General features: G+C 42.5%; 1 protein-coding gene and 1 pseudogene across 2 annotated transcripts in view; both read left to right on the top strand.

Annotated features, from left to right (window-relative positions):
* Window positions 1-27,337, top strand: part of RTF1 (RTF1 homolog, Paf1/RNA polymerase II complex component) — a 78,168-nt gene that overhangs the window by 22,729 nt on the left and 28,102 nt on the right. For both annotated transcript variants that reach the window (XM_060175060.1, XM_007536474.3), the window contains exons 3-9: window positions 1,643-1,790; window positions 9,618-9,822; window positions 13,519-13,633; window positions 16,916-17,027; window positions 20,196-20,331; window positions 21,130-21,307; window positions 24,036-24,118. In XM_060175060.1, the coding sequence (XP_060031043.1) occupies window positions 1,643-1,790; window positions 9,618-9,822; window positions 13,519-13,633; window positions 16,916-17,027; window positions 20,196-20,331; window positions 21,130-21,307; window positions 24,036-24,118 (977 nt within the window). The remainder of the gene's footprint in view (window positions 1-1,642; window positions 1,791-9,617; window positions 9,823-13,518; window positions 13,634-16,915; window positions 17,028-20,195; window positions 20,332-21,129; window positions 21,308-24,035; window positions 24,119-27,337) is intronic.
* On the top strand, window positions 17,471-18,353 carry LOC107523351 (small ribosomal subunit protein uS14-like; annotated as a pseudogene).

Below are 27,337 nucleotides of genomic sequence, written 5' to 3' on the forward strand. Positions count from 1 at the left end.
GTAGAGAGGAGGGAAAGACAGAGGGGGAGAGAAAGCTAGACACCTGCAGACTTGCTTCACTACTTGTGAAGCGATTCCCTGCAGGTGGGGAGCTGAGGGCTGGAACCAGGATCCTTACTCCAGTCCTTGCGCTTTGCACCACCTGCGCTTAATCCACTGCTCTACTGCCCGACCCAAGTAAATATACTTTTTAAAATATTTAATTTTGATAGAACAAGGAGAAATTGAGAGGGGAAGGAGAGAGGGAGGGAGAGAAGGAGTAAGACACCTTTTGTACTGCTTTACTCATTGTGAAGTTTCTCCCCTGCACGTTAGGAACTGGAGGCTTGGAGGTAGGGCAGTAGTGCAGCAGGTAGGGTAAAGTGCACATGGCGTGAAGTGCAAGGACCTGCGTAAGGATCCCATTTTGAGCCCCTAGCTCCCTACTGCAGGGGAGTCGTTTCATAGGCGGTGAAGCCGGTCTACAGGTGTCTATCTTTCCCTCTCTCTGTCTCTCCTCCTCTCTTGATTTCTCTCTGTCCTGTCCAACAACAACATCAACAATAATAACCACAACAACAATAAAATAACCAGGGCAACAAAAGGGGAAAAAAAAGAACTAGCGACTTGAACCCAGGTCCTTTCTCATGATAAAAGTGTGCATTCAACCAGGTGTATCACTGTCCGGTCCCCTAATTAAATAAATCATTTTTAAAAAAATGAAAAGGGATATATTTGTATAATCCTTTTGGAAAGTGAATTTCTCTAAATGGTATCTTGGTATTTTTTTAAGGTCTTTTTTGGCATCTGCCTATACTTGGATAATACAAATTGTAGGTTTCTTGTGTGCATGGAATGTTCTGTTTATGACTATGTTGCAGTACAATGTGTGCAGATTTTTTTTCTTTTCTTTATTGGGGGATTAATGCTTTACAGTCAGCAGTAAAATACAGTACATGTGTAACATTTCTCAGTTTTCCACATAATAGTTTAACCTCATCTAGGTCCTCCTCTGCCATCATGTTACAGGACCTAAGCCCTCCCTCTCACCTCAGAGTCTTTTGCTTTGGTGCAGTACACCAACTCCAGTCCAAGATTGTGTACAGATATTTTTAAGGACCTACACACATTTTTATGATTTCTTTTCTATTAGCTAGTAGTTGTTACCAGTGCTACCTTCCAGGCCAAAGAGTAGTGCTCATTCACACTTTGTTCCTGTGCTTCGTGCAGTCTTCTGCTAACTAGCTTTAGCCCCTGCTTTCTTGGGGCACACTCTAGAACTAAATGATCCTAGCTAGCTAAATGAACCCACATTCAGCAGTCCAAAGTAGTTTTCTGCAACAACTGGCTTTGAGTTTTAGACTTGCCATAAAATTGAAATATTATTTTGTTGTGATTAAAAAGTATATGAATTAAAATGTTTATTGTGTCAGTTATTCACCTACTCATAAGAAATTACAAACCAGAGACTATGAGGTTTCAATCACATCTTCAAAAGTGCATGTTATAAAAAAAATTTGGGGGGGCCCAAAGCTATATTTCCACAAATAATCATTTCCACGAGTGTCAGACTCTTTAACTTTTGGATTTCCAGCTTTTCCCAATAAAGTTGCCCTTTTTTTAAGTTTCACATTCTTTTTTTCTTCTCCTTCCCTCCTTATAGTGGACGTTTGGGAGCAATAAAAATAAGAAGAAAGGAAAGACCAGAAAAACAGAGAAGAAAGGAACTATGAAGAAACAGGCCAGCAAAACTGCTTCTTCAGGCAGTTCGGACAAAGACAGCTCAGCTGAGAGCTCAGCCCCTGAGGAAGGTGAGCTAAGCAATGTGGAATGAGCTTGAACCTCTCCACCACTAGCAGGTTGAAGCTGTAGAGTTAGAAATGGAGATGACAGGAAATTGGGTGGTAGCGCAGCGGGTTAAGCGCAGATGGCTCGAAGCACAAGGGCCAGCGTAAGGATCCTGGTTCAAGCTCCTGGCTCCCCAACTGCTGAGGAGTCTCTTCAGAAGCGGTGAAGCAGATATACAGGTGTCTGTCTTTCTCTCCCCCTCTCTATCTGCCCCTCCTCTCTCCATTTGTCTCCTATCCAACAACGACGGCATCAATAACAAGAATAATAACTACAACAATAAAACAAGGGCAACAAAAGGGAATAAGTAAATTAAAAAAAAGAAATGGAGGTGAGAGTTTCCATCATTGTAGCACAACCTCAGCCCTTAGTGTAGTGATTTTTAATTTTTCAGTGACCATAATTTCTTTGAGAATCTAAATGAATGAAGAAGGGCCTGGGACGTGGCGCAGTGGATAAAGCAATGGACTCTCAAACATGATGTTCTGATTCACCCCCCCCCCCCCCCCCGCCCAACCATTAGAAAATCATTCATGGGGGTCGGGCAGTAGTGTAGCGGGGTTAAGTGCAGGTGGCACAAAGCGCAAGGACCTGTGTAAGGATCTCGGTTCGAACCCCTGGCTCCCCACCTGCAGGGAGTTGCTTCACGAGCAGTGAAGCAGGTCTGCAGGAGTCTTTTTCTCCCCCCCCCGATTTCTCTGTTCTATCCAACAACGATGACATCAATAACAACAATAATTACAACAACAATAAAAAACAACAAGGGCAACAAAAGGGAAAATAAATAAATACATAGAAAATTTCCCACACCTATGGACATCTAATCTTTGACAAAGGTGCCCAGACTATTAAATGGGGAAAGCAGAGTCTTTTCAAAAAATGGTGTTGGAAATGGGTTGAAACATGCAGAAGAATGAAACTGAACCACTATATTTCACCAAGTACAAAAGTGAGTTCCAAGTGGATCAAGGACTTGGATGTTAGACCGGAAACTATCAGATACTTAGAGGAAAATATTGGCAGAACTCTTTTCCGCATACATTTTAAAGACATCTTCAATGAAACAAATCCAATTACAAAGAAAACTAAGACAAGCATAAATCTATGGGACTACATCAAATTAAAAAGCTTCTGCACAGCTAAAGAAACTACTACCCAAACCAAGAGACCCCTCACAGATTGGCAGAAGATCTTTACATGCCATACATCAGACAAGAGGCTCATAACCAGAATATATAAAGAACTTGAAAATCTCAACAATGAGACAACAAACAACCCCATCCGACAATGGGGGGAGGACATGGACAGAATATTCACCACAGAAGAGATCCAAAAGGCCGAGAAACATGAAAAAATGCTCCAAGTCTCTGATTGTCAGAGAAATGCAAATGAAGACAACAACGAGATAGCACTTCACTCCTGTGAGAATGTCATACATCAGAAAAGGTAACAGCAGCAAATGCTGGAGAGGTTGTGGGGTCAAAGGAACCCTCCTGCACTGCTGGTGGGAATGTAAATTGATCCAACCTCTGTGGATAACAGTCTGAAGAACTCTCAGAAGGCTAGAAATGGACCTACCCTATGACCCTGCAATTCCTTTCCTGGGGATATATCCTAAGGAGCCCAACACACCCATCCAAAAAGATCTGTGTACACATATGTTCTTGGCAGCACAATTTATAATAGCCAAAACCTGGAAGCAACCCAGGTGTCCAACAACAGATGAGTGGCTGAGCAAGTTGTGGTATATATACACACACATATACACACAATGGAATACTACTCAGCTGTAAAAAATGGTGACCGTTTTCAGCCGATCTTGGATGGACCTTGACAAATTCATGTTAAGTGAAATAAGTCACAAACAGAAGGATGAATATGGGATGATCTCACTCTCAGGCTGAAAAACAAGATCAGAAAAGAAAACAAAGGTAGGACCTGAATTGGAATTGGCGTATTGCACCAAAGTAAAAGACTCTGGGGTGGGTGGGTAGAATTAAAAAAAAAATTTTTTAATTAAAAAATAAAAATAGTCATTCATATATAAATATATAGTGGGGGCCTTGGTGGTGGTGCAGTTGGTTGAGTGCACATGTTGCAATGCACAAGGACCTGGGTTTGAGCCCCCGGTCCCCACCTGCATGGAGAAAGCTTTGCACCTTTACACCTGTCTCTCTCTCTCTCTCTCTCTCTCATCTTCTCTGTCACTCCCTTCCCTCTCAATTTCTGGCTGTCTCTATCCAATAAACATATCCAATACACACACACACATGTATGCAATTGTGAAATGGTGTTGCAGGTATCCTTTTTTCTCCTCCTTCCCTGTCAATTTCTCTCTGCCTCTATCCAAAAAAAAATTTTTTTTAATTAATGAGAATCAGAGAGGCTCTTTTGAAATATCCAGTAGAACACACATATTACCATGTACCAAGACCCAGGTTCAAGCTCCTAATCCTCACCTGCAGTGCTCTAGGTGTGCCCCCTTCCCCCATCTCCCTCTTCCCTCTCAATTTTTTTCTGTGAAGGAAGGAAGGAAGGCAGGAAGGAAACTGGCTATTAGGAACAATGGATTTGTTTTGCAGGCATCAATAACCTGGTGGCACTTAAATAAAAAAAGAATTCAAAAATTGCTCCGACATATGTGTTACCAGTGATCAAACTCAGGGCTTCAGGACCTCACTCTTGAAAGTCCTGCATCAGCTCCCTAGGTGCTGCATTTCTTTTCTTTTTGAGATATATTAATTAATGAGATAGAGGGAGAGGGCCAGAGCATCACTTGGATATATTTGATGCTGGGGATCAAAGTTGGAGCTTCATGCCTGAGAGTTCAACACCTTATTTATTGCATCACTTCCCAACTTACCAGGTTCCCACATTTCATTTTAAAAAGTCATGTTTGTATGCAGACTGACTGGCTTGTATAGAATTGAACTAACCTGATACTTTAAGCACATGCAGGTGATGTTACTTCAAATTCAGTCAAGCAGTTTGATGTTTGCCACCAGAGTTATTGCTAGGGTTCAGTGCCTGCATGATGACATCCCTGCCCAGAGCGGCCTTTTTTTTTTTTTCTCTCTCTTTCATGCATAGAGACAGATAAATTGAGAGAAGGCAGGAGAAAGACAAAGAGCTGTAATACTGTCATATCACTTGTGAAAAAGCTTGCTGTCTTGTTGTTAAAATTCAGAGGCTCCAGCAGGCCGGGCTAGCTTCACGGGCGGGCAACAGAGACTCGCAGACACATGGCTGGGCAGGGAAGCTGTATTTCTTTATTCAAAAACGATTCATAAGCTAAACCAAACTAATCACCAAACAAAACTCTGCTGCTTCCTTCCCCCGCAGCGGCGCCAAGAACTCTCCAACTCTGTCACTCTGGAACTCTCTCGGGGTTCCTTGGGGCAGGGACCAGTGGGCCCGCGAAACTAGCAGGACTGAACCAATTTTCTTGGCAGGGGGAGAGCTAGAAGAACCCAATGTAAAGCATACAACACTGTCTTTCCCTCCCTGCCTCCCACTCCTCAATTTCTCTCCATCCAACCAAATATAATAGAAAGGAAAGTGGGGGGGGGGGAGTCAGGCGATAGCATAGTGGGTTAAGCGCAGGTAGCACAAATCGCAAGGTCTGGCCTAAGGATCCCGGTTCAAGCCCGCGGCTCCCCACCTCATTATTAAATATTTATTTATTCCCTTTTGTTGCCCTTGTTTCATTGTAGTTATTATTGATATCATCGTTGGACAGGACAGAGAAATGGAGAGAGGAGGGGAAGATAGAGAGGGAGAAAGACACCTGCAGACCTGCTTTACCACTTGTGAAGCGACTCCCTGCAGGTGGGGAGCCGGGGTCTCGAACTGGATCCTTACACTGGTCCTTGTGCTTTGTGCCACCTGCACTTAACCTGCTGCATTACCACCCGACTCCCAATAAAATATTTTTTTAAATATTTATTTATGAGAGAAAGAAAGAGCATCACCCTGGCACATGTGGTACTGGGGATCACACTGAGTACCTCATGGTTGAGAGTCCAGTGCTCAGTCCATTGTGCTACCTCACAGGCCACTCAACACACAGGAAAATTAAAAATTAGGGACAGATGGTGACGCACCTGGTTGAGTACATATGTTACAATGCTCAAGGACCCAGGTTCGAGCTCCTAGTCCCCACCAACGGGGAAAGGTTTGTGAGTGGTGAAGTAGTATTGCAGGTATCTGTCCCACCTATTTTAATAAATGCATATGTACATCTTTATTATCATTATTATTTTGTACCAGCTCTGGCTTATGGTGGTGCAGAGGATTGAACTTGAGACTTTGGAGCCTCAGGCATGAGAGTCTCTTTGTATAACCATTATGCTATCTACCCCTGCCCTGTCTCTCTTCCTCTCTATCTCCTCCTTCACGATTTCTGACTATCTCTATCCAATAAATAAAATAAAGATAATAAAAAATTAAAAATTATGAGGGGAAGGGGGATGTGATACGGAGAGACACCTGCAGCACTGCTTCACCACTTGTGAAGCTTCCCCTTACAGGTAGGGACTGGGGCTTAAATCCTGGTCCTTGTGGAAGTAATGTGTGTACTCAACTAAGTGTGTCACTGCCTAGCCCCCTTTCTTATTGTTATGAGAAAACCATATGTAGAGCTTTATTTTTAAAAAATATTTTTCAATATTTATTTATTTATTTCCTTTTTGTTGCCCTTGTTTTATTGTTGTAGTTATTGTTTTTATTAATGTTGCTGGATAGGACAGAGAGAAATGGGGGGGGGGATAGAGAGGGGAAGAGAAAGATAAGACACCTGTAGACCTGTTTCACTGTTTGTGAAGTGACTCCCCAGCAGGTGGGGAGCTGGGGGCTTGAACTGGGATCCTTACACTGGTCCTTGTGCTTTGTGCCACGTGTGCTTAACCCGCTGCACTACCACTCTATTCCCTGTAGAGCTTTATTTTCCAGATGCAGTAGTGTTGGGAAATTATCTTAGGCCTTGTGAATAAGAGTCCAATGCTTAAGCTTTCAGTTTAACTTTTTTCTTTTCTTTTTTTTTTTTTTTGCCTCCAGGGTTATTGCTGGGGCTCAGGGCCTGCACCATGAATCCACTGCTCCTGGAGGCTATCCCCCCCCCTTTTGTTGTCCTTGTTAGTGGTGATTATTGTTGTTGTTGATGTCATTCATTGTTGGATAGGACAGAGAGAAATCGAGAGAGGAGGGGAAGACAGAGGGGGAGAGAAAGACAGACAACTGCAGACCTGCTTCACTGCCTGTGAAGCGACTCCCCTGCAGGTGGGGAGCTGGGAGTTCAAACCAGGATCCCTATGCCGGTCCCTGTGCTTCGTGCCACATGCGCTTAACCTGCTGCGCTATCGCCCGACCACCCAGTTAACTTTTTTAAAAGCTTAAGCTTTCAGTTTAACTTTTTTTTTCATTTATTCTCTTTTGTTGCCCTTGTTTTATTGTTGTAGTTATTATTGTCGTTATTATTGATGTTTTTGTTGTTGGATAGGATGGAGAGAAATGGAGAGAAGAGGGGAAGACAGGGGGAGAGAAAGATAGACATCTGTAGACCTTCTTCACCACCTATGAAGTGACTCCCCTGCAGGTGAGGAGCCCAGGACTCAAACTGGGATCCTTACACCAGTCCTTGCACTTCACACCACATGCGCATAACCCGCTGCGCTACTGTAGACTCCCAGTTTAACTTTATAAAAAACATTTTTATTTATAAATTTTAATATTTTTTTTTATTTTGGAAAGAGACAGAAATTGAGAGGGAAGGAGAAGATAGATACCTGCAGCACTATATAACTCCTGAAATTTCCCCCCCTGCAGGTGGGAACTGGGGGCTTGAACTTAGTTCTTTGCACACTATAACATGCATATTTTATTGGGTATGCCACTACTCACCCCTTAATTTTTTTTTTTTTTTTTTTTTTTTGCCTACAGGGTTATTGCTGGCACTTGGTGCCTGCACTACAAATCCACTGCTCCTGGAGGCTATTTTTTCCCGTTTGTTGCTGTATTGTTTATTGCTGCTGTTGTTGTTATTGCTGTATAGGACAGAGAAAAATAGAGAAAGGACAAGAAGACGGGTAGTTAGGCTGTAGCGCCGTGGGTTAAGTGCACGTGGCACAAAGCGCAAGGACCAACATAAGGATCCTGGTTCGATCCCCCGGCTCCCCACCTGCAGGAGAGTCACTTCACAAGTGGTGAAGCAGGTCTGCAGGTGTCTATCTTTCAACCCCTCTCTGTCTTCCCCTCCTCTCTTGCTTTCTCTCTGTCCTATCCAACAACAATGACATCAATAACAACAACAATCACTACAACAATAAAATAACAAGGGCAACAAAAGGAAATAAATATTAAAAAAAAAAAAAGACAGAGTCTTTGCGCTTCATGCCATGTGTGCTTAACCCATTTCACTACCGCCTGACCCCAGACTTTTTTTATTTTTGCCTCCAGGGTTATTACTGAGGCTCGGTTTCTGCACTGTGAATCCACTGCTCCTGGAGGCCATTTTATCCCATTTTGTTTCCCTTGTTGTTGTAGTTATTGTTGTTATTGCCACTGATGTTGTTGTTGTTGGATAGGACAGAGAGAAATTGAGAGAGGAGGGGAGACGGGGAGAGAAAGATAGACACCTGCTGATCTACTCCACCACCTGTGAAGCAACTCCCCTACAGGTGGAAAGCTGGGGCCTCAAACTGAAATCCTTAAGTGGGTCCTTGCGTTTTGCACCATATGCACTTAACCCTCTGTCTACCGCCCAATCCCCCCTTTTTTTTAACATGAAAGAGAGAGAGAGCAAGATATCACTCTGTTATTTTACGTAGTGCTGGAATCACACCCAAGACTTCAGATATGCATCACTAAATATGAATGTTTGTTGAGTAGCCAGATGTTTAATCTGGCTCAGAGCATCTCTTTATAGTTACACTTATGAAGTACGGAGAAGATGATTCTTTACCAAAAGACATAATACTATGATTAGTGAAGTACGTAAAGAAGTGAAGGAAAACTAGAGTGATTTCACTCATAAGTGGAATATAGAGAATTAAAACAAAAAAGAATATATATATATATAAAATAATCAACCCATATCTGTGAACTTGGCAGAACTATGGTGGTTAACGTTGGAGGGGAGTGGAGGCATAGAGCTCTATAGTTATATCAGATGAGTGGTATTCAAATACAATATTATCCCCACTCCTTCCTAAAAATCCATTAGACTACTTTCAGGGTTTTATTCTTCGAGATTCCAGTGACATGAAGAAGAATGACTGTTGCAGACTAAAGGATGCTAGAGAGACTGCAGCCTCATGCAATGTATGATCCTAGGCATAAATCCAACTTACTCTCTGACTTTGGCAAAATACATAATAAATGTGGACAACAACAAAGTACATGGAAATGTTAACTATTTTTTAAAGATTTATTTATGTATTTAGAGCAAGAGGGAGAGAAGAAAACAGAGGATCATTCTGGCACATGCACAATGCCAGGATTAGGATCTCATTCTTAAGAGTCCAAGGTCTTATCCACTCCATCACCTCATGGTCTGCTATTTTTTAAGAATCAAAACAACAACAAAAACCTTGATTAAATAAGGATATGCTGGTTTCCTATTCTAGCCCAACTTTACCTGATCTATGTTTGTGTTTGCTCAAGGCAGGTCAATGGTTTTGGGGAGAAGAGGGAGACACCATAGGGTGTGCCACATTACCCAGAGAGACAAGTCTAATTGATTACCAGTACTGTGTCATGTGTAGCCTAATCTTACTTTGTGACCTTTGTTTCAGGTGAAGTGTCTGATTCTGATAGCAACAGTTCCTCCTCCAGTTCAGATTCAGATTCTTCCTCGGAAGATGAGGAATTTCATGATGGCTATGGAGAAGACCTTATGGGAGATGAAGAGGACAGGGCCCGTCTGGAACAAATGACAGAGAAGGAGAGAGAACAAGAGCTGTTCAATCGTATAGAGAAGAGAGAGGTGTTGAAAAGAAGGTAAGGTTGGGGGCTGGATGGTGGCGCACTTGGTTAAGTGCACATATTACAAGGACCCGGCTTGGAACCCCCAGCCCCTGCTGGCTGGGGGAAGGCTTCACAAGCAGTGAATCAGAGCCACAGTGTCAGTCTCTCTTTTCCTGTCTCTCCCTCTCTATTTCTCTCTGTTCTATCAAATAAAATTAAGTTAAAAAAAAAAAAGAAACATTTAAACAAAGAAAAAAATTTTTTAAAGTAATGATGTAACTCATTAATAAAATAATTTTGCCAATTTCAAAGTTAGAGCCATCCTTTGTAGGTGCAAAGCTTAAGAGAAATATAAGTCTGGGGTGTCAGAGAACCTCGTGTATAAAATTTTTTTTTTTTTTTATTGGTAGGAACAGGGAGAGAGATACCCATAGTACTGCTTCACCAATCATGAAGCTTTGCCCCTACAAATGGGGACCAGGGGCTTAAACTGGGATCCTTGTACATTGTAATATGTAACAGCTGTGCTACCACCTGTCCCTGAATATCTTTTGTATTACCACTATGCTATCTTCTACGACCTCCCCTTGCCCTTTATTATTTTTATTTATTTATTTTTAGATGTAGGCAGAAAGAGAATGAAAGAAACCACAGCACCGAAGCTTCCTTCAGTGCTGTAGGGCCATTTCAAACCTGAGTCATGGACATGGCAAAGCAGTGCACTATCCAAGTGAGCTATTTTGATGGCCACTCATTAACTTTAGTAGTCTTAGTTTTTTTGTTTTGTTTTTTAATTATTTATTTATTCCTTTTTGTTGCCCTTGTTGTAGTTATTATTGTTGTTGTTATTGATGTTGTCATTGTTTGATAGGACAGAGTAAGGGAACACAGACGGGAGAGAAAGACAGACACCTGCAGACCTGCTTCACTGCTTATGAAGCGACTCCCCTGCCAGTGGGGAGCCGGGGCTCAAAACGGGATCCTTAAGCTGGTTCTGGCGCAAAGCGCCATGTGCGCTTAACCTGCTCCTTTTTTTTTTTTTAGATTTTTTTCCCGACTCCTTTTTTTTTTAGATTTTTCTATATATATGATTCTGTAATCATAGATGAGATGAATTTTACATCTCCCTTTCTTTATGGAGACTTGTTTTATTTTTTGCAAGTTATGTGTATCCACATAACTTTAGATTCCATCTCTACATATTCCACTCCAGTTCCATTTTGTCCTAAAGGATACAATATTATCTTTTTTGATTGCAGAATAGTATCCCATGGAATATATTTCCCACTTCTTTTAGGCAGTGGTCTGTCTGTAGGCATTGAGGCTGCTTCCACTTTTGGCTATTGTGAATAATGCAGGTTCAAGCCCCTGGTCCCCACCTGTTAGGGAGAAAGCTTTGCAAATGGTGAAGCAGTGATGCAGGTGTCTGTCTATATCCATCCCTACCTCCCCCTTCCCTCTTGACTTCTGCCAGTCTCTATCTTTAAATAAAGATAATTAAAAAGAAAAAAAAAACTTTTTAGTTTCATGTAATCCTATTTATTTACTTTTTTTTTCATTTTCCATGCCTATCAGGATGAGCCCCCAAATACAACTTTGATGTGAAGATACTGTAAAGTTTCACTGACATTTTTCTTTTATACATTTTAGAGTTTCTAGTCTAACATTCAGATCTTTGATCTTTTTTTTTCTTTGATCTTATTCATATATTTTTTAATGTAGAAAGATAAAATAAAATGAGGTGGTGTCTGTAGCCTATGTCCTGACCACTTAAAAGATGTGATATTGGGGGTCCTGCGGTGGTGCAGCGGTTTAAGCACATATGGTGCAAAGCGCAAGGACCGGCGGAAGGATCCCGGTTCGAAACCCCGGCTCCCCACCTGCAGGGGAATCACTTCACAGGCAGTGAAGCAGGTCTGCAGGTGTCTGTCTTTCTCTCCCCCTCTCTATCTTCCCCTCCTCTCTCGACTTCTCTCTGTCCTATCCAACAATGAACGACATCAACAATAACAGTAATAACAACAACAAGGGCAACAAAAGGGGGAAAAAAATGGCCTCCAGGAGCAGTGGATTCATGGTGCAGGCACTGAGCCCCAGCAATAACCCTGGAGGCAAAAAAAAAAAGTGATGCTGATGTAATAAAGCAAAGAACTTTGGGGAGGAAGAGCACAAAGTGAAACATGAACTGGACATGATATCTGCAAAGTCTAGGGGGAGGGAGGGAGGATAGGAAGATAACTCTGGGGGCCTGTTACATAAAGAAATTGTGTGAATATTTCAATGATAGCACTGTAAAGCATTAATCTCCCTCATTAAAAAAAAAGTGACATTTTATCTCTGTCGTTTCATTGTAATATATATATATTATTAGTTAATATATATATATATTACAAAGAAACAGAGAGAGAGAAAAGACCAGAGCACTGCTCCACTCTGACTTCTGGTGATGCTGGGATTGAACCTGGGGTCTCAGAGCCTCAAGCATGAAAGCTTTTTTACATAACCATTATACTGTCACCCCAACCCCATTGTACTCTTTTTTTTATTTTCCCTTTTGTTGCCCTTGTTATTTATTATTGTTGTAGTTATTGTTGTTGTTATTGATGTTGTCCTTGTTAGATAGGACAGAGAGAAATGGATAGAGGAGGAGAAGACAGAGAGGGAGCAGAAAATAGACATCTGCACACCTGCTTCACTGCTTGTGAAGAGACTCCCCCTACAGGTGGGGAGCCAGGGGCTTGAACTAGTATCCTTACGCCGAACCTTGCGCTTTGTGCCGTGTGCGCTTAACCTACTGTACCACCGCCTAACTCCTCACTAATTTTCTTTTAATTGCCACCAGGGTTATTTCTGGAGTCCATGCCTACACAATAAATCCACCACTCCTGGCAGCCATTTTTTCCCTTGATAGCACAGAGAGAAATTGAGAGGAGAGGGGGAGAAAACTTTTCCCACCAGCAGGTGGGGAGCGGGGCTTGAACCACCAGGGTTCTACTACTATGCATGCTAGTGTGTGCACACTTAAACAGATATGCTGCCACCCAGCCCCCAAGTGTAATATTCTTAGTATTTTCTCTCTTTGAAATCTATTTGAAGGTGGGGGTAGATAGTATAATGGTTATGCAAACAGACTCTCATGCCTGAGGCTACAAGTACCCAGGTTCAGTCTCCCACACTATCATAAGCCAGAGCTGAGCACTTCTCTGGTAAAAATAAGAAAGAAAGGAAGAAAGGAAGAAAGGAAGAAAGAAAGAAAGAAAGAAAGAAAGAAATCTATTTGACCTGATATGTTCATGTATCTTTGGTATATTTTTTTAATTAATCTATTTATTTTCTCTTTTATTGCCCTTTTTTTATTGTTGTTGTAGTTATTATTGTTGTTATTGATGTCGTTATTGTTGGATAGGACAGAGAGGGAGAGAAAGATAGACACCTCCAGACCATCTTCACTGCCTGTAAAGCGACTCACATGCAGGTGGGGAGTTGGGGGCTCGAACCGGGATCCTTACACTGGTCCTTGCCCTTTGCACCATGTGCACTTAACCCGCTGCAGTACTGCCTGACTCCCAATCTTTGGTGTGTTTAGAGTCAGTGTTTTTAATGTACTTACAAAGTGTATAGGAGTTTCTTGTAGGAAGCCACTTGCTCCTGCTTATTTTCTCCTAATAGAAGTCAGTGTTCCAGATATACCTTTGCCACTTAAAAAGCAAACAAATATCTTTTAACCAGATTTGAAATCAAGAAAAAACTGAAAACAGCCAAAAAGAAAGAAAAGAAAGAAAAAAAGAAAAAGCAAGAAGAAGAACAGGAAAAGAAAAAGCTGACACAGATTCAGGAATCTCAGGTATGAGAGTCAATGGTCCATGTCTGCAAAGAATAAAACCTATAGAGAGCACTTGTGTATTTAGTGCTTTGACCCATATTTTTATTGGGTTAATCTTACTTATTTTGTAGATCTGTATTGATAAGATAGTTATGGGCCAGGTGGTAGTGCATCTGTGGTTGAGCATACACATTACAGTGCATAAAGTTCAAGCCCCCGGTCCCCATCTGCAGGGGAACCTTCACGAGCATTAAAATAGTGCTACAGGTGTCTCTCTGCCTTCCCCTCTCCTCTCAATTTCTCTAACCAAGATAATTTTTAAAATATATTAAATAGTGAAAGATGGTTATGCATTAATCATCCTGGGATGCACCTTACAATTTTCATTTATGCAGCTTTCATTTATCTCTAGACATATCATTTCGCCATTAGCTATGCTATTACACTCCTTAGGAATTCTTTTTTTTCTTTAACATTTTATTTATTTATTCATGAGAAATGGTAGGAGTGAGAGAAAGAACCAGACATCACTCTGGAACATGTGCTGCTAGGGATTGAACTCAGGACCTCATACATGAGAGTACAAAGCCTTATCCACTGCACCAACTCCCAGACCACACTCTCTTTAGGAATTCTTGACTCAATTCTACATTTGAAAAGTAGTCAACTAGTGTTTAAACATTCTTAAGAGAAAGTTGGTAAACCCCTTGACCTAGGTAGCCAGATAATTTAATATATTTACTGAGGTGAAAATATTAGAACCAGGAAAGTCAGTTATCTCTATTTCTGCCTCCAGGGTTATTGCTGGGGCTCAGTGCCTGCACTACAAATCCAGTGCTCCTGGAGGCCATTTTCCCCATTTTTTTCGTCCTTGTTGCCCATGTTATTGTTGTTATATAGTTGGTATTGCTGTTGTTGTTGGATAGGACAGAGAGAAATGGAGAGGAGGGGAAGACAGAGGGGGGACAGAAAGACACCTGCAGACCTGCTTCACCGCTCATGAAGTGCCCCCCTCCCCCGCGAGCAGGTGGGGAGCTGGGGGTTCTAACTGGCATCCTTGTGCCATGTGCGCTTAACCCACTACAATACCACCCTGCCCCCCCTAGAAATCAAGAGGAAAGGGGGAGAAGGAGAGAGACATCTATAACAATGCTTCACCACTCACAAAGCTTTCCCCCTGCAGATGGGGATTAGGGGTTTGAACCTGGGTCCTTGCACATTGCAGTATGTGCACTCAACCTGGTGTGCCACCACCCAGTCCCAGTTACCTCTTTTTTTTTTTTTTTTTTTTACAACAAGTTTCATTGATAATAAATACTAGTTGTGGGGCGCAGAGAATGGCTCCCCTCGTATATATCCTCTAACCACCACATGGGAGCACCTGCACAAGGGAAGCTTCATGAGAGCAAAGGAGGAGATGAGAGAGAGACGGGGTGGGAGGGATACCTGTGGCACTGCTTGACAACTTGTAAAGCTTCCCCCCATTGCAGGCGAGGACTGGGGACTTAAGCCCAGGGGTAACGTATACTCAGCCAGGTGTGCCACCAAGACACCTACTGAAATGTTCATAGTTGAAATATAATGATGCTGGAATTTGTGCTTGAGCAGTGGTGCTGTGGTGTCTCTCTTCTCTGTGTCTCTTTCCCCCTGTTTCTCACTCTGTATCTTAAGAATTCTGGTAGTGGGAATTGTGTGGAGTGGAGTTGTACCCCTCTTATCCTATGGTTTTGTTAGTGTTCCCTTTTTATTTAAAAAAAAAAAATTCCATTGGGAGTGGAGCCTCAGCAACAACCCTGATAGCAAAAAAAAAAAATATATATATATATATATATGCATGCCAGCTATGGTATAGGAGTGTTTTTCTTTTTTAAATATTTATTTTCCCTTTTGTTGCTCTTGTTTTTTATTGTTGTTGTACTTATTATTGTTGTTCTTGATGTTGTTATTGTTGGGACAGAGAGAAATGAAGAGAGAGGGGGAGAGAAAGACAGACACCTGCAGACCTGCTTCACCACCTGTGAAGTGACTCCCCTGTAGGTGGGGAGCTGGGGTCTTGAACCAGGATCGCTTACGCTGGTCCTTGCACTTTGCACCACCTGCCCATAACCCACTGCGCTACCGCCCAACACCCTTTCTATATATACATATATCAGAGCACTGTTCAGCTCTGGCTTATGGTGGTATGGGGGATTGACCCTGGGATCCTGGAGCCTCAGGCATGAGAGCTGCTTGCATAACTATTATGCCATCTACCCTCCTAGGAGTGTGTTTCTAAATAATGTTGTGGGGTTTTTCTGTTTGTTTTTTTTACTTGCCACCAGAGTTATCGATGGTGCCTGCACTACAAATCCACTGATACCAGAGACCACTTTTTCTTTTTTTCTTCCCTATTTTATTTAATAGGACAAAGAAGTTGGGAGACAAATGGGAGCTAGACACCTGCAGACTTGCTTCACCATTCATGAAGTATTCCCCTTTGCAGGTGTGGAGTAGGAACACAGGTCCTTGTTCGTGGTAATGTGTGCACTCTACCAGGTGTGCCACTGTCCAGCCCCCTATTTCTGTGCTTTTTAATTCTTGTATTTGTATGCTTTACTACTAAGGAAGATAAGATAGGGCAGGCATGACTGTTTTGTGTTCTGTTTTGTCCCTCTGTCCACAAGAGGATGCTCTCTCCCTTTCAATAAGTTTCAGTTTCAACAGCCAATATAAATTTGTACTGGAGAGATTAATGCTTTAGAGAATCTTTTCACCGTTAGTTTTTGTTTGCTTAGTTGGTTGGTTGGTTTTTGTTTTGACACAGAAAGACTGAAACACCACAACACTGAAGCTTTGTTCAGTGTGATGGGGACTGGGCTCAAGCCTGGTTTGCACACATGGCAAAGCAGCTCACTATCCAACTGAGTTATTTCACTGACCCCTAACTGTTGGTTTATTTTTTTGCCTTCAGAGTTATTGCTGGGGCTCAGTTCCTGCACTACGAATCCACTCCTGGAGGCAGTTATTTTTTTCCTTTTTGTTGCCCTTGTTGTTTATCATTTTTGTTATTATTATTGTTGTTATTGCTGTTGTTATTGGATAGGACAGAGAGAAATCATCGAGAGAGGAGGAGAGGAAAACACCTGCAGACTTGCTTCACCACTTGTGAAGCGACCCCCCCTGCAGGTGGGGAGCCGGGGGCTCAAACCTGGATTCTTAAGCCGGTCCTTATATTTCTCACCATGTGCACTTAACCCACTGCACTACCGCCCAGCCTCCACTATTGATTTTTTAAAGCCATCTTAAGCATACTTTTCTTCCCAGGTAACATCCCACAATAAGGAAAGGCGTTCCAAACGGGATGAGAAGCTAGATAAGAAATCTCAAGCCATGGAGGAGCTAAAAGCAGAGCGAGAAAAACGGAAGAACAGAACTGGTAAGTGGGAACAGTGTAATGGCAACTTTGTTTCTGGTCATGAGGTTTGATTTCCTGTTACCCATCTTATTTTCCTCCTTCATTAGCTCTTTTGCTGTGTAAAATTCCAAACACAACACAGGATAATATAATTAATGTCCATTAAATTATAGTTCAGCCTCAGTGCTCAGCTCATTGGCTATTGCAAAACAAATTCCAGCATCATTATATTTCAGTAAGTGTCTTGGTGACACACCTTGCTGACTACACATGTTACCCATGCTCAGGGGCCCCTGGGCTCAAGTCCCCAGTCCTCACCTGCAAAGGGGAACCTTCACAAGTTGTCAAGCAGTACCATATGTGTTACCCCCCAAACTCCTTCTCTCTCAATTTCTCTGTCTCTAAAATAAGTAATTTTTTAAAGGTGTCTTGAAAAGAGCTCTTTTATTTCAAATATAACCACAATGACAGTACCTTGTCTAAAAAATAGTAACAAATGAATTCTGTAATATTAAAAGTCAATTCACATTAAATGTCAAATCAGTTTCCATTTTCTCTAATAAATTTATACTTTATATATACTAATTTAATCACTTTAGTCAGGTTCTTAAATAAAGCACGCATTGTAATTGGGAGAGAACCAGAACATCACCATGTAAGCACCAAATATTAGGTATAATCCTGGTGGCAAAAAAATCAAATAAAAAAATTATAGGGCTAGTGGTCTGGGAGGTGGTGCAGTGGGTAAAGCATTGGATTCTCAACCATGAGGTCCTGAGTTCTCGTTCCTGCAGCACATGTACCAGAGTGATATCTGGTTCTTTCTTTACTCCTATCTTTCTCATGAATAAATAAATAAATTCTTAAAAAAAAAACTAGGGTGGGGGTAGATAGCATAATGGTTATGCAAAGAGACTCTCATGCCTGAGGTTCCAGATTCTGAGGTTCAATTCCCCGTACCACCATAAACCAGAGCTGAGCAGTGCTCTGGTTAAAAAAAAAAAAAAATTTTAATTATAGGGCTACAAAATTTGAAGAGCACATGCGTAAACTTGCCTCTTCCTTTTGCCTTGTGCTCGACAAAGCAAGGTGGGTCATCAGCTGCTCTATTTGAGCCACCCGAGAAAATTCAGCCAGGGTTCTCGCTCTTGCTGAGTCATTTCAAACCTGCATGGTCTGACCCGGAAATACGACCTCAACCTGTGCCGTCAGTGTTTCTGCCAGTACGCAAAGGACATTGGATTCATAAAGTTGGACTGAGGGTACCTCCTGGAATTGGCCATTCAAGACATTTACAGTAGAAATGACATCTCTGTACATAAAATAAAAAGAACTTCAGTTTAAAAACACATTATAGGGCTTGGGAAATAGCATTTTATGCAGGAAGGCTTTTTTGCTTGTGGCTCCAAGATAGCAAGTTTAAAAAGTTGAAACCTCAGCACTACCATACACGAGAACTGAGCAGTGCTCTGGTAGGAGAAAAAAGAGGAAAGCCAAAAAATTTATAATGGATCTGGGTAGTAGTGCACTGAATAAAATACTGAGCTTGGAATCATGAGATTTAATCCTCAGCATCCCCTGTGCCCTGGTTATATTCTCTGGGGGTGGGGGAGATAATATAATGGTTATGCAAGAAACTTAGCATGCCTGAGGCTCTCAAGTCACAAATTCAGTTTCCCAGGCCACCATAAGCCAGGGCTGTGCAGTGCTCTGGTCAAAGGGGGAAAAAGAAAAAAGAAAAAACAACCTGAATTTGGATGTACTATAATACCTTGCTCTTTTTTTTTGGGTAGGAGTGGGGGGTGGGGGTTGGCTGTACCAGAGATGTTTCAGTCAATCTTCTATGTGGACATTTGGGTTGTTCTCAAAATCAAAATTTCCTCAAAAACTGAAGTCATCTATGAGCTTTTTCCCATCTTACTGCCTATCTTTAAGCATCTTGTGCATCAAAGAGCAATTACTGTGGAGGCTGTACACTGATATACCAGTTTTAGTGCACATAGTACGAAGCACATAGACCCATGCAAGGATCTAGCTCCCCACTCGCAGGGAAGACACTTGACAAGCAGTGAAGCAGATCTACAGGTGTCTCTCTTTCTCTCCCCCTCTCTCTTCTCTCCTCTTTCTCAATTTCTCTCTGTCCTATCCAGTAAAGTAGAAAAAAATGTCCACCAGGAGCAGTGAATTTGTAGTGCTGGCATGGCACTGAACCCCAGTGTAACTCTGGAGGCAAAAAAGGAACAATTATTGTGACCTGGGGGGTAGCCTAGTGGATAAAGTGATGGAATCTCAAGCATGAGAGCCTGAATTTGATCTCTGGCATCACATGTGTTAGAATGATGCTCTGGTTCTCTTGCTCATGAGTAAATACTGGGGGGCCCCACCTTCAAGGGGGCCGTTTCACAAGTGGTGGAGCAGGTCTGCAGGTGTCTGTCTTTCTCCCTCTAGCTCCCCCACCCCTCTCCGTTTCTGTCTATCCTATCCAATAAATGGAAAAAATGGCCCAGAAATAATAAAAAATAAATATGGCAGGGGACACACATACAAACTGTGTGTGTGTCAGAGCCAGTGGCTCCTGTGACAGAATGTATGAGGCCCTGTGCTCAGTCCCTGGCATCAAAAAATAAAAATACAGGGGCCAGGTTGTAGCACAGTTGGTTAACATGGCACAAAGTGCAAGGTTTGGCATAAGGATCCTTGTTTGAACCCCTGGCTCCCCACCTGCAGGGGGGGTCACTTCACAGGTGGTGAAGCAGGTCTGCAGGTGTCTATCTCTCTCTCCCCATCTCTGTCTCCCCTCCTCTCTCAATTTCTTTTTGTCCTATCCAACAACAACAATGATAACCAAAAAGGAAAAAATAACAATGATAACCAAAAAGGAATAACCAAAAAGGAAAAAAATAGCCTCCAGGAGCGGTGGGTCCGTGGTGTAGGTACCGAACCCCAGCAATAACCCTAGAGGCAATATATATATAAAGAAAATACAGCTGTTAATATTATAGATCACCTTTTCTACCTATTGAATAACAAAAGTTCCAGCCCTTTTTTTTCTGTTGAGGCTTGATATTTATAATCACAATCCAACCTAATGAAGACCCAAGTCCTTTTTTGTGTTTCAGTTCTTTTTCAAGGTTGAAAAATGTTTTAGTTTCTTATTAAGAAAACTTAAGTATTTATGTTTTCTTTTAGCTGAGCTCCTCGCTAAAAAGCAGCCATTGAAAACCAGTGAGGTGTACTCTGATGATGAAGAGGAGGAGGAAGATGATAAATCCAGTGAAAAGTCAGATCGCTCATCCCGAACATCATCATCCGATGAAGAAGAAGAGTAAGCACTCCACATTGCACTCTGATATTCAGGAAAAGTAGATTCATTAGGAAGATGCTTCAAGCCATGGACTTTGGTCTGGTTCAGTTCCCAGAGTTACTAAACTTTCCCTAGTACTCAGTTCTCAGACTACACTCCTCTGTTAACTCTTATTAGCGTGCACTCCTGGACATTTCATCTGGGCCAGATGGGTAGAAACTCCATGTTCTCTTCCATTAGTTTCTTTCTTTTTTCTTTTTCTTTTCTTTTTTTCCCTCCAGGGTTATTGCTGGGGCTTGGTGCCTGTACCACGAATCCACTGCTCCTGGAGACTGTTTTTTCCCTTTTGTTGCCCTTATCGTTGTTATTGATGTCATTGTGGTTAGATAGTACAGAGAAAAATGGAGAAAGAAGGGATAGATAGAGAGTGGGAGAGAAAGATAAACACCTGCAGACCTGCTTCACCGCTCTTGAAGCAACCCCTCTGCAGGTGGCGAGCCGGGGCCTCGAACTGGGATCCTTATGTCAGTCCTTACGCTTCGCACCATGTGTGCTTAATTCACTGTGCTACCGCCCAAGCCCCCATTAGTTTTCTTACTCTGATAGATGACCTAGGATGCCAGCCTCATTCAAATTCATTCACATTACTCTGTACAAAAATGATTTTATTAGAGCTTTTTTCTGAGGGCTTCATTTATTTTCTCTTTGCAGTACCAATCACATGTATTTTGAATGAGTTACATTTTTAAGAAAAAGGTATTATTTATCTTCCTCTGTTTTATGATGACCACTTTTCCCTGTGCCTTTTGTTTCTCACAGAAAAGAAGAGATCCCTCCAAAATCACAGCCTGTCTCTTTGCCTGAAGAATTGAATAGGGTTCGATTATCACGGCATAAACTAGAACGCTGGTGTCACATGCCCTTCTTTGCTAAAACGGTCACAGGATGTTTTGTACGGATTGGCATTGGAAACCACAACAGCAAGCCAGTTTACCGGGTTAGTTGTTTGTGTATCAAGAGAAATTGAGATAAGGGAAATGTAGAGAGAAAGAGAACAATGTTTCACCATTCATGAAGCTTCCTCTTCCCTCCCACCCCAACCCCCACCGAAGAGGAGACCAGGGCCTTGAAACCAGGTATTTTAATGAGTGAGTTCAACCAGATGTGCCATCACCTGGCTCCCTAGGTTGGTGTTCCCTTCAACAACTATCTACATCTTAAGTATGATTCTCAAATGGGAGGGTTAGGAACTACTGATCACTATTCTGCCACCAATAGAGGGGGAAAATAGACAAAGGACTAAAGGGCTGGGATAAAGAACACTTTTTTCTTTCCTTTTTTTCCACCAGGGCTATTGCTGGGACTCAGTGCCTGTACGACAAATTCACGACTTCTGATGACCCCTCCCCCTTTTTGGAGATAGGGTAGAGAGAAATTGAGAGGGGAGATAGGGAGAGAGAAATACCTGCAAACCTGCTTCATCACTTGTGAAGTTTCCCCTCTACAGGTGGGGGGGGGGGGTTGAACCCAGGTCCTTCTGCAATATAATGTGAACACTCAACCAGGTACCAAGCTATAGAATGCTTATTTCTATCCTCCACCCATACAAAAATGGAGGGGCAGACAATGACACACATTTATGAAGTATTTATTGGCAGATTCATAATCTGGAAGCATTGCTTATTTGAAAAATAAATAAGTGAAAACTTTACATGTTACTTACATACCAAGTGATTTCTGGAGCAAGCAATTTTTTTCCGTTTTGTTGCCCTTGTTATCATTTTATTATTATTATTATTGATGTCGTTGTTGTATAGGACAGAGAGAAATCGAGAGAGATGGGGAAGAGAGAGGGAGAGAAAGATAGACACACCTGCAGACCTGCTTCACTGCTTGTGAGGTGACCTCCCTGCAGGTTGGGAGCTGGGGGCACGAACTGTGATCTTTACACCGGTACTTGTGCTTCGTGCCATGTGGGCTTAAGCAGCTATGCTACTGCCCAGCCCCCTGGAGCAAGGAATTGTACTGAGGCTTTAAATAAGCATAAAAATACTAGGAGGATTGGGCAGTGGCACACCCAGTTAAACGCACATAATACAAAGTGCAAGAACCTGTGCAAGGGTCCAGGTTCAAACACCTGGCTCCCTACTTGCAAGGGAGATCGCTTTAAAAGAGGCAGAGCAGGTCTGTAGGTATCTCTCCCTCCCCCCAATTTCTCTTTGTCCTGTCCAATTAAAACAAATGGCCACAAGGAGCCTTGGATTCATATTGCTGGCACCGATCCCCAGGGGTAACTCTGGAGGCAAGAAAATAAATAAACTCCTCCAACCTCATGATGGATATCTGGTATGTTCCAGTCTGTGGTCTGATGACTGAAACATAGCTGTTTCATTTTGTTTGTTTTTGTTCTAGATTGTCTGGTGTTAATATGTTGACTACCTGTGAGTAACAGTAACCATGTCCAAGCTTAGCAAACGAAAACTGACCTCCATGGTCTTCACATTTGGTTAATATAATACACTCTGTTTAATTTTATTGTTTTGTAAAAATAGATATAGGGGCTGGGTGGTGGCACACTCAATTGAGCCCCCATGTTACAGTGCTCAGAGACCTACTAGGTCAAGCCCCCGGCCCTCACCTGAAGGGGGAAAGCTTCACAAGCAGTGAAACAGTGCTACAGGTGTCTCTTTCTCTACCCTTCTGTGTCCCCCTTCCTTGCTGATTTCTCTGTCTAATAAATGATTAAATAAAAGAAAGTAGATGTAGAAAGCTAGAGATAGTGAGTGAAAGAGACCATAGCATGGTCTGCACAGTGGCTGCCAGGCTAAAACCTGGGTTTTGCTCATGGCAAAGCAGCAACACAACCAGGTGAGCTGTTTTGTTAGCCCAAGAAAGCATTCTGAAATATTTTCTTTCTTTTTTTAAAAAAGATTTCATTTATTTATGAGAAAGATAGGAGGAGAGAGAAAGAACCAGACATCACTCTGGCACATGTGCTGCCGGGGATCGAACTCAGGACCTCATGCTTGAGAGTCCAAAGCTTTATCACTGCACCACCTCCCAGACCACAGCATTCTGAAATCTTAAGTCTATCCCCTAATAATGTAGAATTAAGTTGGTGGGGAGCATCTAATGAGTCATATCTCTTCTCCTGGCACTAGCTTGCCCTGGGCATAGAGCCCCTTATCCTTTGCCATCTGAATTCTAAACCGAAGGAAAGTGTTCAGAACTCCTGTTCACTCTGAGCTTCCCTGTGCTACTTTTAGATAGAGCTAAAGAGAGAGTGTCGTGGGCTAGGAGATCTGCAGTGGTAGTGAACAGGAGTTGAATGCAAGGGGTCCTAATAAGTTCAATCCTCAGCACTGCTGATGTCCAAAACTGAGCAGCACTGGTCAGCCAAAACAGCAACAAAAAGATGGGATGGGGGCCACGTGGTGGCACACCTGGTTGAGCGCACATGAAATAATGTACATAAACCGAGGTTCAAGCCCCTGGTCTCCACCAGCAGAGGGCTAGCTTTGCAAATGGTGAAGCGGGCTGCAGGTGTCTCTCTCCCTGTCTAGCTCCCACTTCCCTCTCTATTTCTGGCTGTCTCTGTCTAATAAATAAATAAAAAGAAAATTAAAAGAAAAAATGATGGGATGGATGGGTGAGTGAGGAGAGGAGACAGGACACAGTGGAGAACTCTAGAAGAATCTATTTTTTACTTGTCTGTGTTCACTTAGGTTGCTGAGATCACAGGTGTTGTAGAAACCGCCAAAGTTTACCAGCTAGGTGGCACCAGAACAAACAAAGGACTCCAACTACGGTAAGAAAGGTACTTCCATGACAGTTCCAGCACTGCTTGTACCTGTGATATGTGTGTGAACCTCAGAGGAACTTATAGGGAGATTTGTAGGATATTTTTCACCTATGGGAAATGATAGATAATAATTTAAAATACAAAAGAAACAAGATTGTAAGAAAGAAAGGGAAAGGGGGTCGGCCGGTGGCGCAGTGGGTTAAACGCACAAGGCGCAAAGCCCAAGGACCAGCATAGGGATCCCGGTTTGAGCTCCCAGCTCCCCACCTGCAGGGGAGTCCCTTCACAGGCGGTGAAGCAGGTCTGCAGATGTCTATCTTTCTCTCCCCCTCTCTGTCTTCCCCTCCTCTCTCCATTTCTCTCTGTCCTGTCCAACAACGAGCAATGTCAACAATGGTAATGATAATGGCTACAACGAGGCTGCAACAACAAGGGCAACAAAGGGGGGAAAGAATGGCCTCTAGGAGGGGTGGATTCATGGTGCAGGCACCAAGCCCAGCAATAACCCTGGAGGAAAAAAAAAAAGAAGAAGGAAAGAAAGGGAAAAAGGAAGGAAGGAAGGTTGGTTGATTGATTTTGAGAGTCCTGCAGGTCTGGTTCAAGATTTTTTTGGTTTTGTTTTTTGCCACCAGGGCTATTGTGCACATAGTACAGAGCACAAGGATCCCGGTTCAAGCCCCCAGCTGCTTACCTGCAAGGGGTTGCTTCACAAGTGGTGAAGCAGGTCTGTAGGTGTATTATCTTTCTTTCTACCTACCTTTTTTTTTTTAATTTGTATTTATTGGATAGAGATAGCTAAAAATCAAGAGGGAAGGTGGTGATAGGGAGAGAGACAGATAATTACAGCCCTGCTTCACCACTTGTGAAGCTTTCCCCTGCAGGTGGGGACTGCAGGCTTGTACTTGGGTCCTTGTGCATTGTAACATGTATGCTCAACCAGGTACACCACCACCTAGCCCCTCTTCTTTGTCTTCCCCTTCCCTCCCTTTGTCGTATCAAAAAAAAAAAAAAAAATCAGGGAAAAAAATGGCCACAGAAGCAGTGGATTTATAGTACAGGCACTTAACCCCAGCAATAACCCTGGAGGCAAAAAAGGGGGAGGCACCTGTAGCACTGCTTTGATGCTTACACTCCTGCAGACATTTCTTGGGTGACCATATTCAGAAGATTGTTTTTTTAGAACTATGTGCCACCCAATGTTCTGGGCATCAGAATAGAAGCAAGAAAAAAATAGACACATAAATTCTTGGCTTTTTGGAGCCTGAAAAATCTTTTTGTTTTTAATATATATTTATTTATTCCCATTTGTTGCCCTTGTTGTTTTATTGTTGTAGTTATTATTATTATTGATGTCATCATTGTTGGATAGGACAGAGAGAAATATAGGAGGGGAAGACAGAAAAGAGGAGAGATAGAAAGATACCTGCAGACTTGCTTCACTTCCTGTGAAATGACTCCCCTGCAGGTGGGGAGCTGGGAGCTCGAACCGGGTTCCTTTCGTCGGTCCGTGCTATTTGCGCCACGTGCACTTAACCTGCTGTATTGCCACCCAACTCCTGCTTTATGATTGCTGTTGAAACTTTTCTCACACTTTCCAACTTGGCTTTTTCTTCCATTTCTCTCATTTCTATGAGCATCTGTAGGATTGTTACTTTAAAAAAAAAATTAATATTTTTATTTATTCATTAATGAGAGGGATAGGAGGAGAGAAAGAACCAGACATCTCTCTGGCACATGTGCTGCCGGGATTGAACTTGAGATCTCCTGCTTGGAAGTTCAACACTATCCACTACACTGCCTCCTAGACCACGTTACTTTAAAAAAAAAAAAACAAACAAAAATATATATATATAATTATTATTGCCTCCAGGGTTATTGCTGGGGCTGAAGTGCCTACACCATGAATCCACTGCTCCTGGAGGGCATTTTCCCCCCTTTTGTTGCCCTTGTTGTGCTTATTATTGTTTTTGTTGATGTTGTTCATTGTTGGATAGGACAGAGAGAGATAGAGAGAGGAGAGGGAGAGAAAGACAGACACCTGCAGACCTGCTTCACTTGTGAAGCGACTCCGCTGCAGGTGGGGAGCTAGGGGCTTGAACCGGGATCCTTTCGCCAGTCCTTGCGCTTTGCACCACGTTCACTTAACCCACTGCACTACCGCCCAGTCCCCTACTTTAAATTATTTATGACGTCTACATCTCTGTGTATTTGAGGTTTTTCACAGGCTTGTATCGTCTCATATTTGATGTTCTTTTATTATCTGGGTCAGGATTCCTTGCATAAGTGGGTCTGGGTGGTGACTAGGAGTTAGAGACTGCAGTAGGCTTCTTTGGGAAGCCTTGAAGTCTGGAAGGAAGCTGGTCCCTTGGTTCATGTAATAGTGGGGAGCACACAACTTTGGACACACAGAAAGCATGGCTTGGCAGTCTGTGGGCCATCAAGGGACCACAGTAGAGAGTGGGGAGCCCCTACCTGGTTGGGGGGTGTTGACAGGTCTATACTGTATTTGCTAACAGTGAAGATTTAGTTTGTTTCCTAGCAGTCAGGGGTTAGCTGGCAGGGGCCAAGTCTATTTATCTGCATTCTTAATAAATGTCTTTGAGTTCTTAGCTGAATCTGCAGCTAGTAGTAGTGGGTAGAGCTCTCCTCCTAGAATTTGCCTCCTGGGTCTCTTAGGTTACAAACGTTTCCAGAAAGGCAGCTGTCACATCTCCCATCTAATTTATAGCTGATAGTTTGTTTTCTTTTCTTCTTCCTCTCCTCCTCCTCCTTCTCCTTCTTACTCTTGCTCTTGTTCTTCTTATTCTACTGTTGTAAGTAGATTTTAATAAGGTTGGGGTATTAGAAGTTTGGTACAACCCTTCCCCTACACTTTAGAAATCTCAAGATAGGGAGTCAGGCGGTAGTACAGTGGGTTAAGTGCACGTGGCGCAAAGCGCAAGGACCAACGTAAGGATCCCAGTTGGAGCCCCCGGCTCCCCACCTGCAGGGGAGTCGCTTCACAAGCGGTGAAGCAGGTGTGTAGGTGTCTGTCTTTCTCTCCCCCTCTCTGTCTTCCCCTCCTCTCTCCATTTCTCTCTGTGCTATCCAACAACAATGACAACAATAACTACAACAATAAAACAAGGGGAATAAATAAATAAATATTAAATTTTTAAAAATCTCAAGATTTCTTAGGAAGAATCTCTATCTCATCACTTGGGTGCTGACCTTATTGTAGGAGCT

This window comes from Erinaceus europaeus, chromosome 16, assembly GCF_950295315.1.
Source record: "Erinaceus europaeus chromosome 16, mEriEur2.1, whole genome shotgun sequence".
Classification (NCBI taxonomy): domain Eukaryota; kingdom Metazoa; phylum Chordata; class Mammalia; order Eulipotyphla; family Erinaceidae; genus Erinaceus; species Erinaceus europaeus.